Below are 14,589 nucleotides of genomic sequence, written 5' to 3'. Positions count from 1 at the left end.
TATTAATCATACCACCACAATAAGGGATTTACTTGCCATCAGAGCAACATGCAATTTTTTCAGGTCTACACTGAAATGCTGAGACATGACTCTATTGATAAGGGTATTTTATTATCTTTATGCTTTGTATGCCGTTAATTTGTTTGATTGACAGGTGTTTGTGTGTGCCTCTAGGCAGTTTTAATGAAGCCTAGAGCAGCTGGGCATGACAGAAGATGGATTTAACAATGACGGGATATGTACTGAGCAGATTTGAATGAGTAGATTCAAAGTAAACTATGTTGGAGATCACAGTCAATCTACCGAGCTTGTTTATCTCTAACAATACAAATCAAATAGATGGCACGTTACACATACACATGCTCTATGCTGAGAATTATGAGTGTCTGTTCTGCAGTCACATCATAGTGTGACATCATGGTATGGTCATTATCAGAATATCAACAAATTAAAGGATTTGTCAGTCAAGCAGGGCTTAAAATTAGGCTTAAAATTACAGTTTTCACAATATACACACATATATATATATATATTTTAAGTTAAAATGCTAAAATGCATCTCTATGGACACAGAGTACTTGGCTGTTCTGTCTTTATTTGTGGGCTAGGTGTTTAAGGTAGGTATTTAATTAGATTGAGTTTTTATAAATATATTAATAATAATAATAATGAAAATGTTTAGCCTAGCGTAGGTTTTAGATATGATCCATACCAACACATCAACAAGATACCTTTATTAACTGTGTCTTCCAGTTCATTCTTTTTCTACAGATCATTATGTTGGATCCACGAGGGCTGTGCTTCTCGTCTGATAGCAATCCTTTAAAGTTTCCTCCATTTTAATACATGCACATGCCGGAAAAGCTGAATGAATCAGTGTTGCACACAAAGGGTTTTTATACACCCCTCCTCCCCGTTCTTCCCTCTTAAAACTCAAACATCTCTGCCCCCGGGGTCTATCAGTGCCTGCCCTCTCTTCATGGCTCCATCCATCTCTCTCCTGCAATCATTCATCTCTTTCTCCCTCCCTGTGAGCTTCTCCCCTGCTCCACTCATCTTATCCGGAGAGAGCCAGAGCCTGCTGCTGAGATTAGGAGTGACTCCAGCCGCTGTGGAATGCTTTGATGCTCCGTGATCTGGGGGGGAGGAGCTGACACCAGAGGGGTTGTCCCTTTTACCCATGGCGCCGCCAATGTGCTTTTGTTTGTGGAAGCCCTCCAACTATTCCTCCTGTTCGGCACGATTTGATGCTCTTTAAGAGGAGCGCCGTCCTTCAAAACGATCACACAATGCAGAGTATACAAGCATTGGGTAGATTCCCAGAGTTCTTGCAGTTACCTGTGTTACTTTATTGTCATTCTGCACGCTTATGATTGAGGAGAGCTCATGTTACCAAAGATTACACACAACGCCAGCAGAGATCACAGAATGTGACTAGCCACCCTGCCAGAAAGAGGTTTGTTTAGTATCCAGATGGGACAGCTTCGTTTGTTTAATGTTGGAGATTGTAACTGCACCCTGTGATTGGAGGCAGATACATTGAAAGTGGAGGAAACTAGAGACAACTTCTCAACAAGCAAATGATTAAGCATTAACATGATTAAGGTAAACCAGTAAAAGCAGCTTAACTTTATCTCATTGTAGTGTTGTAGTCAAGACCACCTAACCCGAGACCAAGACCAAAGTGCATCAAGACCGAGACAAGACCAAGACGTTTAGGGGCCGAGACCAAGACAAGACCAAGACTGAGGGAGAGCGAGACCGAGTCAAGACCAAGACTTTTAGGGGCAGAGACCAAGACAAGACCAAGACTAAGGGAGGGCGAGACCAAGTCTTGACCAAGACTTTTAGGGGCTGAGACCAAGATAAGACCAAGACTAAGGGAGGGCGAGACCGAGTCTTGACCAAGACTTTTAGGGGCTGAGACCAAGATAAGACCAAGACTGAGGGAGGGCGTGACCGAGTCAAGACCAAGACTTTTAGGGGCCGAGGGCGAGACCGAGTCATGACCAAGACTTTTAGGGGCCGAGACCAAGACTGAGGGAGGGCGAGACCGAGTCATGACCAAGACTTTTAGGGGCCGAGACCAAGACTGAGGGAGGGCGAGACCGAGTCAAGACCAAGACTTTTAGGGGCCGAGACCAAGACAAGACCAAGACTGAGGGAGAGCGAGACCGAGTCAAGACCAAGACTTTTAGGGGCCGAGACCAAGACTGAGGGAGGGCGAGACCGAGTCATAACCAAGACTTTTAGGGGCTGAGACCAAGACAAGCCCAAGACTGAGGGAGGGTGAGACCAAGTCCAAACCAAGACTTTTAGGGGCCGAGACCAAGACTGAGGGAGTTTTAGGGGCCGAGACCAAGACAAGACCAAGACTGAGGGAGGGCGAGACCGAGTCATGACCAAGACTTTTAGGGGCCGAGACCAAGATAAGACCAAGACTGAGGGAGGGCGAGACCAAGTCAAGACCAAGACTTTTAGGGGCCGAGACCAAGACTGAGGGAGGGCGAGACCGAGTCATGACCAAGACTTTTAGGGGCCGAGACCAAGACAAGCCCAAGACTGAGGGAGGGTGAGACCAAGTCCAAACCAAGACTTTTAGAGGCCGAGACCAAGACTGAGGGAGTTTTAGGGGCCGAGACCAAGACAAGACCAAGACAGAGGGAGGGCGAGACCGAGTCATGACCAAGACTTTTAGGGGCCGAGACCAAGATAAGACCAAGACTGAGGGAGGGTGAGACCAAGTCATGACTAAGACTTTTAGGGGCTGAGACCAAGACTGAGGGAGGGCGAGACCGATTCATGACCAAGACTTTTAGGGGCCGAGACCAAGATAAGACCAAGACTGAGGGAGGGCGAGACCGAGTCATGACCAAGACTTTTAGGGGCCGAGACCAAGATAAGACCAAGATTGAGGGAGGGCGAGACCGATTCATGACCAAGACTTTTAGGGGCCGAGACCAAGACAACACCAAGACTGAGGGAGGGTGAGACCGAGTCATGACCAAGACCAGCGCCCCACACTACGTGACACAATAAAATGTGAAACATGATCGAAAGAGATTGATCTGAAATCTTCTCAGATTGATCTGAAAGATCCACATTCCCATAAAAACAGAGATATTTAACACTCATAGCGGAAATAAACCATCTTTATTCAATACTCCTGGATGACTTCCATCATTTAGAACAGAATGTAAAACAAGTCTTCACTTTTCTCCGCCTTTTATTAACAATACATGAACATGAATACATGGGTGACAAGCAGCTGTAACAAAAATACATAATTAGCAATGACCAATGAGTCACGTTATTGATTGGATTTGAATCAATACGCTTTACATACAATAAAAGCAAGGATATTAACAAAGAATTTAATAATTCAATATGCTGGCAAATTAGTGATATTTTCACAGTTATGGTCTTGTATGGTCTTGAAAAAAAATCCCAAGGCCGAGACCAAATGCGGTTGAGTCCGAGACGAGACCGAGACCATCAAAAAGTCTCGAGTACTGCAACACTATCTCATTGTGCATGCGCATATGTTCCCTTCCCACATGCCACCATCATGTTAGACTCCATGCATATATTTCAGTGAAATACACCTGTGTCCCCTTCACTCCAGCTCGCAACAGCTGTTGCTTGTAAAGCAAGGTAACATAAAGGTTACCAAAGCATTTTGTCAGTCTCCCTCACCTCCTCTCCGAACCTCCATTAAGCCCCAGGGATCCGATCGCTTTTTCCTTTCGTTTCCGATGGGGCAAACACAACTCCTCTCTTGTTGCTGTCCTAAAAGCTAATCAGTGACACAGAAGAGCTCCACATGTAACATCAGAGTGGGGCATTCTTTGAAGGGCGAGGCACAGGGATTAGAAGAGGATGAATCTGGACATCCTGCCATAATCCCTCCCTCCGCGCCTCCCAGCAGGTGCTCACCCCTTGCTTTTTTTCTTTCCTTTTGGTTTCACTTTTTCTCCCCTCCACTCCGCCTCTGTCTGGCTCTCTCCACATCTTGGCCAGCTGGGCTGATCTCCAGGGGGCCTAATTTGCTCTGACCTCTTTGTTGTCCCTCTATCTTAAGCACACCCTTACACACACAGGTGGAGGAGAGAGAGAGAGAGAGAGTACTAGCCAGATACATTAAATCTGGAAGCAGATTTGGATGCAGGTACTTTGACCAAAACTGTAGACCAATTTGATATTCAGGTAGTAACTTGAAATCTGTAGATTGATTAGGAGGCAGATACCTTGAAACTGCAAGAAGATTTGACAGCACCTGTAGGCAGATACTTTGAAAATAGTGGCATCTTTTGTATACAGATATATTAGAAACCTGAGGCAAATCTGAATATAGATATGTCGTCAGATGTAGACTGAAATTTGAAAGCAAATACTTTGAAACTGGAGGCGAATTTGGAGGCCGAGACAAAATTTGAAGGCAGATGCATTTTAAGCTGGAGGTTGTTTTGGAGGTAGAGACTTGGGGCCCGTCCACACTATTGCGTTTTAGTTTAAAAACGAAGACCTTTTGCTACATTTGCACCTCCCGTCCAGACTAAAACGGCAAAAACGAAGACCTAAAACGGAGAATTTTAGAAACGCTACATCTCCGTTTTGCGTTTTGAATCTCCGGAGGGCGTTTTAGTGAAGATGGGACAAAACGGAGGAGTTTAGAAACGATGACGCAGAGGCTGACGCTCGGCTCTATGATTGGGTGTCAACAGTCATGACGTATCTTTCCCTGATTCGTCAGCCACCTTTTTACACTGGCATGCCCAGTGTTGGTGAATGGTCACGTGATCCGTGTTTCAGTCGTTTTAATGTGGACGGAGATCAATTCTACTCTAGTGGCCTTGGACACTAGAGACAGATATATCGAAACCCCTAGATGCCTTCTAGTGATCTCTGTTTATACCAGTCTGCTCCATTTTTAGATTTACATAAATGCACTAAATACCCTTTAAACTTGACCTCAGTCACAGCTCTTCATCATAGGTTTTTGGCCTCCCTGAGCTACATGGTAATTGGATCATAGCCCTAGTTCCTGGAGTGACCTTACCCTGCTGTGGTTTTTATCAGCTGTAAATTATGCATGAGCCTCTTGTTAAAAGACTGGCATTGTAAGAGAACCCATATCAGTCCCATTAAGGAGTGCACAGGCTGGGAAGCTCCATGGGGCTATTGTGTTGCAGTGTCTCTCGCTCATTGAGGAAGGGAAATACCAGCAGAACCGGAATGCCCAGATCAGTCAATCCCATGGCCCCTCTTTACCCATCCTGTCTGGAGGAAGTGGTTGGATCCCATTCCTACTCTCCATCACTAATGTTGCAGTTTAAAGACTCTCTTTTTGTTCGATATATTTGAAGCAAATTTGATACGTTATGGATACATTGTAGACTGAGACTTTGAAATCTTTAGATTGATTTGAAGGTAATTACATTGAGATTGAAGGCAAATTTGGAGACGGTGGATATGGAGATTGAGACTGTGTTAATATATTATTTTTCCCTGGTTGACAGGAGTGTCTTGAAGTTGGAACTAAGTTCCTTTCGAGCCTGGCTATTTTTGGAGTGTGTCGTTAATTTGTTTAGACATGCTATAATTGGGGGCAGCCACAACTCCTGCAATTATTCCTGGGAAAATATGCAGAGCTTCAAAACTCTGGAACTCTAGAACCCAACAAGTTTATGTGCTGTCTCCTGCCTTAGGCAATTACCTTCAAGGACAACATCTTAAATGTCATGAACCTTCACAAGCTGCTGAACTGGAACACTGTATATATGCAACAATACCTTATGCCACACAAATGGAATTTAACGTGAATGATTCCAATACAGTTTGACATTAGCATGGAGGCATTGTGAACAAATATTTAATGAGTTGTCACTATTTCTATAGAGAATCTTCAGTATTCGGTCAGTGAAATATCTTTTCGCTGAGTTTGATGCAATGCATTCTGGGTTTGTCTTCCCTCCAAAAGATAGATGTGATTCTGAAGGCTGAATAATATTGTGTCCTACCTTTTACATTTAAATGGTAAATGGACTGCATTTATATAGCACTTTCACAGACCCAATGGCCACCAAAACGCTTTATATTCTGCCTCACATTCACCCATTCACTCACTGATTCATACACCGACGGCGGTGTCAGCCATGCAAGGCACCATCGACACTTGGTGACACACCTCGACACAAATTTACATTTATTCATTTAGCTGACGCTTTTATCCAAAGCGACTTACAATTGCTAAATGTGTCAAAGGTCGCACGCCTCTAGAGCAACTAGGGGTTAAGTGTCTTGCTCAGGGACAAATTGGTGTCTCACAGTGTCTCTCACACCAAAGGCATGTGTCTTACCCACTGCGCCATCACCACCCCTCCTACCTTTTGGAAAGAGCTTTTGCATTTCGTGTGCCTTCAATGCTTTTAAAAGCCAGGCAGCCGAATTCACTTAATTAAGCTATTAATGTTTAGAGTCGGAGTCTTAAGAGCATTAGACTTAAAACTAATGCTTCCACAGCCATTATATTTTCAGAGAGCTCACACATTTGCATGAAGGCAACAATGAAGGCATTTCCATAGAATCTTCCTTGGATTATTCCCATTTCTGTTTGGACTCACTGTATTGTTTCTCTCTCATCTGTTTAAGTTTACCGCTTGTCCGCTTATCATGTGAGGTCTGCTTTTAGACTGTAGATGTGGTGAGAAACGTGCATTAAGTTGTAAAATCGCGTTCTACATCATGTGTAGGGATTACACTACATCATGTCGCCTATCCCAGCATGTCACTGGATACTTCCATGTCAAACAGTTGGCCATTATACTCTTTAATGAGGAACAGATAGGATAAATAGTCCAATAAAAGCAGGAGAGCAGTCTAGACTGACTCGATGAACTGTGACATCCTTCTTTGGTTTAATGCATCAGAACTACTCTGGTACTTGGTTGCGTTAATACTTCTAAAGCAGCAGTTCTCGGCTCCTAAAAATATTTAGGTTTCTTATGAAAACCATGGCAAGAAAAGGAGATTGTTTTCTTTATTTCTCCTGCGAAGTAACAATCCTCCCCTGGACCATTCTAAATGAGGTTAAACCTCTGCCTGAAACACTTTAGCAATCAATAAATAATGGGGAAGTTGGCCGGCTTGTAAGTGTTTTGTTGAATATCTAGCTGCAATGTTTTAAAGCCAAGGTTTTTTTTTTTTTTTTACACTTGTGTGTTTTGGCTGAAATCTCACTCAGCTGTCATTTAGTCCCCCAGCTATCTCAAATGTTTCTATGAACTTTTTCCCTGTGTAATCTCCATTAAATAATGTCAGTGTGGAGCTGGAGTTCCCTTTTGTGCAGATGATTTGGTTTAGAGGGTGATTATGTGTCTTTTTGAAACATAACACATGTTGTATTTTAATTTTGTCCACTTTTTTTTAGTTTGCTCTGTAAATAAACCACAGTTCACTTTAAGTATATCCATGTCTTTGAGGCTTTCAGTCTCATTATTTCCTCCTCCTTCCTGTCTTCTTTCAGACTTAAGCACATTTAATTGCTCGACTCTCATGGTTCATTATCACAGTTTGGTCCTTGCTATATTTGTGGAGTCTTTGCTATTACAGAAGGGGTGTCTTTTAAAAAGTACAGATTTAATGAGCAGATAACCGAACAATTCTTCATAAGTGATTCAATAATGGTTTTGGAACCACAAAATTAAGATTACAAATTAGTAACCTTGTTCAAAATTGACTTGAACAGTAGATGCAGCATTTCTCCTATTTTGCGGCATAATGGAGGTGCCCGTGCCATCAGTCACAGTCGTGAGAGACTGGAAAAGAAAAAAATGGAAGGAACAATCTGTCTGCAAAACATAGCGCTGGTGAAAATTGATTAGCGATGCCGTTGCAGCTTCGTCAAAGCTGCTGGCGGTTGGCAAACCATCTCAGGCACGGTCCTCTGATTGAATGAGATTAATTTGTACAGGAGTGAATGATGTTTGTCTTTTACCCATCCCCCGTTATTTTCTTTTAATTCTGTGTGGGGAGAACATATTTGGCAGAAAACATCAGGCGTGGACCGAAGGGAGTACGTGTGGGTAAAATGATGAAATGCAGCTGAAATGGAAAGTGCGTACACGCGTGCCTCCTCTGGCAGCGCACGGAGGGTGGAGGAGGAATTGAGACGTACAACTTTCCACTGTTTTTAGTATTCCATGCTGTTTCCCGTGGAGAGTCGAACTGAAATGTAGAGTCCGTGAGCTGGATGTCTCCAAAAGGAGAAGCCGTAATGAGTGAGCGTGAGGCCTTGAATGTTGTCAGTTTGATTTATCCTTAGTGCTATTTATCAGTCATCAGCTCCTGCTGAAGTCTCCGCGGCACGTAATGGAGAAGTTAATTACATTTCGAAGCCTTGACGTGAATCAACATTCAGAGGTCGAGTTAGACAACATCTTGCAAGTGCTAAAAAAGGAAGCACGAGTGTCGTCTCAAGTCACTCACTCATAGAGACTGTCTACTCTGATTCTAGAGATATGTGACAAAAATAGCAGCTTTTCCACTTTGAAATGAATCTGAGATTATCCACCATAGAGTGTGTAACACATTAACCATATCATTTGGTTAAATGTTTGCTATTTTTTTATAATTAAGTATGACTTGATCACTAATGTCCCTAAGAACACTAATGCGTAAGTTTGTCTTTTAATTTTTTTTAATTACTGCTGTGTGCTGACAGAGAAAAGGTTAATTGCAAAAATGAACAACTGTTTCCATAATTTTTTAAAACACTGTCAGTTTTTAGTAAAAAAATTGAAAGTCAATCCTTGTCCTTAAAGGAGTAGTTCACTTTAAAAAAAACTTTTGCTGATAATTTACTCACCCCAATGTCATCCAAGATGTCCACGTCTTTCTTTCTTCAGTTGAAAAGAAATGAAAACATTGCAAGATTTTCTCCATATAATGGACTTCATTGGGAACCAAACGGTCCAAATGAGAGTTTCAGTGAAGCTTCAAAGGGCTTTAAACGACACCAGGCGATGAATAAGGCTCTTATCTTGGACCATTCAAGTCATGACTCAAAAAAAGATCTTGAACAGGAGAGTCACGTACACTCATCACAGAACAGAGCAAGGCGAGCATTTGTGCTTCTAAAATTTAAACTTTTATTTATTTTTAAATGAGCGATTGTTTCGCTTGATAAGACCCTTATTCATCATCTGGTGTCGTTTAAAGCCCTTTGAAGCTGCACTGAAACTCTCATTTGGACCTTGAACCGTTTGGTTCCCATTGAAGTCCATTATATGGAGAAAATCCTGGAATGTTTTCATCAAAAACCTTAATTTCTTTTCAACTGAAGGCTGATATGTGGGTGAGTAAATCAGCAAAGGTTTTTTTGTTTTGTTTTTAAAGTGAACTACTCCTTTAAGGGCACCTTTTCATTTTTTTCCCGCTATCAGTTCATTAACAAGGTCAAATATGGGTGAATACATTTGATTTGATTTTTCCTTGTAGCTTTTACTGTTCCAGTACTTAGCCCAGTTATCAGAGTTTGAATAACCATCAGAAATAGCAGCTCTTGTGTGCTAATCGAACAAAAAATCGTGTTTGAAAGGGTTCCAGAGCGACTGAATAAGTCATGGCAACAGCAAGTTTTACAATCACGAGAGCAAATGCGTTAAGAGAAATGTATTGCTCTGGGCAACGTTATCCAAGTCCCAGTGCCAAGTGGGATTTGCAGAAGAAACGTTTTTTTATAATGTATCCATAAAATCTCTGTTAAATGATAGAATGCATGTGTATTTAAAGTCTATTGTTTCTATTTTCTCTCTCTCAGGCCCAGACTGCATGCACAGAGGAAGTTTGCACAGTCTCAACCCAACTCCCCCAGCACCACTCCAGTGAAGATGGCCGACCCCTCTCTGCCCACGCCGCTCACACACATCACGTTCCTCTCCAAACGCAAACCCAAGACAGAAGACTTCCTCACCTTCATATGCCTTCGAGGTATTTCCTCATTTTTCAGTTCCATTCCTCACAGAGTTAAAATAGTTTGACTTTGTTATTTATTTTAAATTTTCTTTTGTATTTTTGGTTTTTAATTTAGTCTGTAGGTGCATTAGGTTGATGATTTTTTTTTTTTTTTTGAAAATAGTTTCAGGATTAGTTTTCCTCCTCTAGTAACTGCTAACTATGATGACGAACAACACTTTAGAAACTGCACTAAATGCAAAGTTAAAGATTTAACACTGCACACTACAGTCCAAGTGAACAATTAAAAGTGTGATACATGTGTAATTGCTTCTACATATAGCAGTTAACTGTAACTACCATCATTATAGGGCATCCAGCCGCATGGACTGCATCCTGTCAGAGGAACAACTAGTTGCTGAATTTGCCAAGTTACGGCATGCCATTTTGGAAAATATTCAGTAGTTGATGTTGAGGCTGTTTATACACTTTGTTCCGTGGCAGTTCAGATTAACTAAAGAAGACTAATGTGTTTTGTGTTAGTTTTGCAATGTTTTACGAAGTAAGCTGAGCCATTGTATTGCATTGGCTTTTCACAGTTACTTATTGTGGTTTTGACACTGTCAGATTTACCTGCCCCTGAGTGTCACGTGCGATATGGCAATAGTCAGAATTCAAGCATGGGAAATTAGTTAAATCAAACCACTCAGCATTGATTAAAGATAAAAATGAAATTCTTGTTTTCTCCTTTTGGCTACTTTAGTTTTTAGTTATTTCATTGCTAGTTTTTGTCTTTTTTTCTTGATAAACTTTCCTACAGCCTTCACCTAACACCTCTGGCATGCTCACCTGGTGCCCAGGAACCGTAGCACTGGGGTCATGGCAGGGCTGGCATCTAAACTCCAATGCTGCACAAATGTTGACTCTCACAGCTTGGAGGTATCAACGCCAACTGTTTCATGTTGAAAATGGTGTTATCAGCCTGAAGTGTCATGAACACACACTTTTACAAACACACCCACCTTTGTGAACCAGGCTATGCCTTTCACAAGAGATTATGGGTACCTCTCGCTTTCAAGGTCGGTACACAGTGTTTCTATAGAGTGAATCTCAAATATTAGTTTTACCACAGAAACAGGTATAACTAAAGGCTCCAGGGTAGAATAGAGCCTCATAGCCTATTCATGTTGAATCTGAGTTTAGAGAAAGATATTTCATTTAAATATTTTATTTAAAGCTTTTCACATTTTTACAGAACAAACCCCCACCGCATGCCAGCATATAAGTAACAAGAAAATAAATAATAATGATAAATGCCTATATATACATATGTATAAGTACATACACTCACAAACATACGATACCCATACCTACATGTATATCTAGATAGATACACATATATTAAAAGTATGTTTAAAATTAAATGCCAATACCAGTGATTACCCAATTATGGAAATAAAGTGAGTTATTGCACCCTGCAAGACGCTATATAATCTACAGTTCCGCACTTCTTAGAACATATGTCCAACATGTTCAATTCCATGATCCCCTTCCAGAAATTCTATAAAGGACTACCAAATCTGCAAAAATCTCTTCGGTTTATCAGCAATTTCGAATCTGATATTTTCCATATGTAACACACTGCTACCCTCTGCAATCCACGTCTCAAATTTAGGTATACATCAACAAAATTGCCTTCTTAGCTATTGTCATCCCATATTGCATAGTCTGGATTTGATTAAGGTTGTAGGTCATTAAAGAAGGGGCCCGGCCTGATATTGCAAAATTGGGATTGGGATCATGAGGAAAATCAGTCTTAAGTACCTTTGAGTAAAAACAAAAGACCTCAGACCAGGTTGTACATATTTTTGGGCAGAACCAGAATAAATGCGCCAATATACCCTCATTAGACTTGCACTTGATACACAAATGCGAGACAGGGGGATATATAGAATGTAATTTTGTACAAGAGTAGTGCGATCCATGTACCGCTTTGTATTCTGCTTTATCTTTAATAAAAGGGAGTATTTTAGTGTTAACAGCATCCTGATGAGTCCTGGCAATCATAATTTGCGGCCTGTTGTTCACGATGGGGCCAATGCGGTGAGCAACGGTCAACCTTTACACCACGCGGAAAGTTAGTTTCGCCCAGTGGCAAAGGCAACAGGCCAGATTTTTGCTCAGCGTTTTCATCTTGATATTTCGTCTGCAGGATCTGGTCTCTAAGTCTGTTACCTTGGTCTTCTGAGACGTGTTCTTCTGCGATAGATTGGAGCAAAGCTGCCCCAAATGTGAAATGCGGCCTTCATAGTCAGTGCTAGCCTCCTCCAGATCAGCGATACAGGATGTGTTGGCCGACAGTGCTGATTTCACTCCTGGTCGTTAAACCGGGCAGTCATGAAAAAGTCCATCTTTCTAATGGCCGAAAGAATAGCCCTACTCTCTTAGAAGAAAAGGTTCTATATAGAACCTTAAAAGGTATTTGGAACCCCTAAGGTTCTATACACTCTTAAAAAAAGGGTTCCTCTGGGTTCTATATAGAACCCTGGGGTTCCGTACTTGGCCAATAGAACTTTTTACCAAAAAAAAATGGTTCTATATAGAACCATTTTGGAGTTCCATATATGAAGCGGGGGATGGAACCATTTCTGGTTCTAAATAGAACCATTTCTTCTAAGAGTGTAGGTGAAGGTTCGTCCTCACACCCCAATGACTGAGAGACATTGGTGTCAATGTCCACATTATTAACGAAGTTGTTACCTTGACCGCAAGTGTTTGTTTTGGCTAGCTTGGACTTGCTGGATTGCCTTCCACTGTTTTGTTTTTTTTTTTGACACTTTTGTGTCTGCCCTTAGCTCTGTCTGTAGACTTTGTGTGGCCCTTTTTATTTTACATTAATATTTAACTTTAAATTCATTTACTAGTATCAGACCTTAATGACCAAAAATGAAAAAATTCTCTCTTGTTTCATGCGTGTCCTGAGATGTGTAAAATGTAGGAAAAGTGGAAGCAGAAAGTCAAAGACTTGCTGGACTTTGAGTTTATTCTCTGGCTGGAGATTTTACAGCATAATAATAACTTAAACCTTGTGGGAGAGGGTTTAGACTGCTTTATTTCCCTATAAACTTTCTTTCCTCACCGGGATTTCAAAATAGCAACCAGAACTATCCTCTAACAGTGTTTTCCAAAAAACAAGACATTCATTAGCCAAAATATATGGTTTTGAACATTCACTGCTTCTGTAAAAGTAGCCTTTTAATCACTTGGGCACGGTTTTTGGTACAGTGTGAAATGTTATCTAGTTGTATCAGATGCGTTATGCCCCGTGTAAGCGGTGTGGTCAGCTCAGGTCTCCTCAGAATTGGCCGTAACTTGACTTGGCCTGGTGTTGGAGTTCATGGAGAGGCCAAATCCACGTGTTGAGGGTGTTGCGTATCAGCCTCAACTCTCAGTGACTCTCTTAGCAGTTTTTTCCACAGTGGCAATTAGATGATGGGCTGCACCTCAATAATTGTGCACCAGCCATGACATTATTTATAGATGATACTCCCCTGCTGAAGTGTGTATATTTGCGTGTGTGGAGCGTAATGTTGTCCGAATGGTATTACAATACAGTGGTGTTATGAGAAGTAAAGAGTTGTCGTAACGCCATGTGTCGTTTTATCCTTCAAAGAACCCCTGACTTTCTCTTTACTTTGGCATGTCTGTTCCAGCCATCAGGAGAGGCGGTCGTAAGCAGGCGGTGTTGATCTTTCAGGGGGGTGGAGGTAGAGAGGATAGGTAAATACAGATCAATGGATTCTGGGTAAATATAGCCAGGGTCAAATGGGCAGTCCTACAATAGCTCAGTTATGGCTGACTGCCAGTGAAACGCGCTCTTATCTGGCATAGAAAAAGTATTTAACCGGACCGCTGGGAGCGACTGCTGTGTAAAAGGTGATGTGATGTGTCTGACGGTCTTCTTAAAAGAAAGTTTGAGTCTTGAACAGGTGTAATTTATAGTCTGCCTTTTGAAACGACATAAGCATGGTTTAGTTTTTTTAAATGGATTTTTCTATGGATCAGTATTGCATTAAATATGTGCTCTGATGCAATGTAAAGTACAACACACAATGCAGGAATTATCCTCTGACTTAACCGTTTTCTGATTTCACACCTGATGAGTGTTTCATTGCATGGAGAAAAAACTTTTTGAGACTATTCAAAAGATTCACTTACGTTAAGGACAATGCAAAATATGCCTTAATTCTTATATATATATACATATATATATACACTCTCAGAACAAAAGGTACAAAAGCTGTCACTGGGGCTGTACCTTTTCAAAAGGTACACTTTTGTACCCAAAGGCTGCATATTGGTACCTCAGTGGTACATATTAGCACCTAAAATGTACATATTAGCACCTGAAATGTAAATATTAACACCGAAAATGTACATATTAGTACCTAAAATGTACATATTAGCTCCTAAAATGTACATGTTACCACATAAAATGTACATATTACCACCTAAAATGTACATATTACCTCCTAAAATGGACATATTAGCTCATGAAATGGACATATTAGCACCTAAAATGTATATATTACCTCATGAAATGGACATATTAGCACCTGAAATGTACATATTAACA

General features: G+C 41.2%; 1 protein-coding gene across 1 annotated transcript in view; it reads left to right on the top strand.

Moving 5' to 3' along the window:
* jarid2b (jumonji and AT-rich interaction domain containing 2b) overlaps nucleotides 1–14,589 on the top strand; it is a 130,510-nt gene that overhangs the window by 81,506 nt on the left and 34,415 nt on the right. Inside the window, exon 4 of the mRNA XM_039680609.2 lies at nucleotides 9,820–9,989. Within this exon, the coding sequence (XP_039536543.2) occupies nucleotides 9,820–9,989 (170 nt within the window). The remainder of the gene's footprint in view (nucleotides 1–9,819; nucleotides 9,990–14,589) is intronic.

This window comes from Pimephales promelas, chromosome 18 (assembly GCF_988280905.1).
Source record: "Pimephales promelas chromosome 18, fPimPro1.hap1.1, whole genome shotgun sequence".
NCBI lineage: Eukaryota > Metazoa > Chordata > Actinopteri > Cypriniformes > Leuciscidae > Pimephales > Pimephales promelas.
The sequence above is the reverse complement of the archived record's forward strand: the minus strand, read 5'-3'. Positions and strand labels throughout refer to the sequence as shown.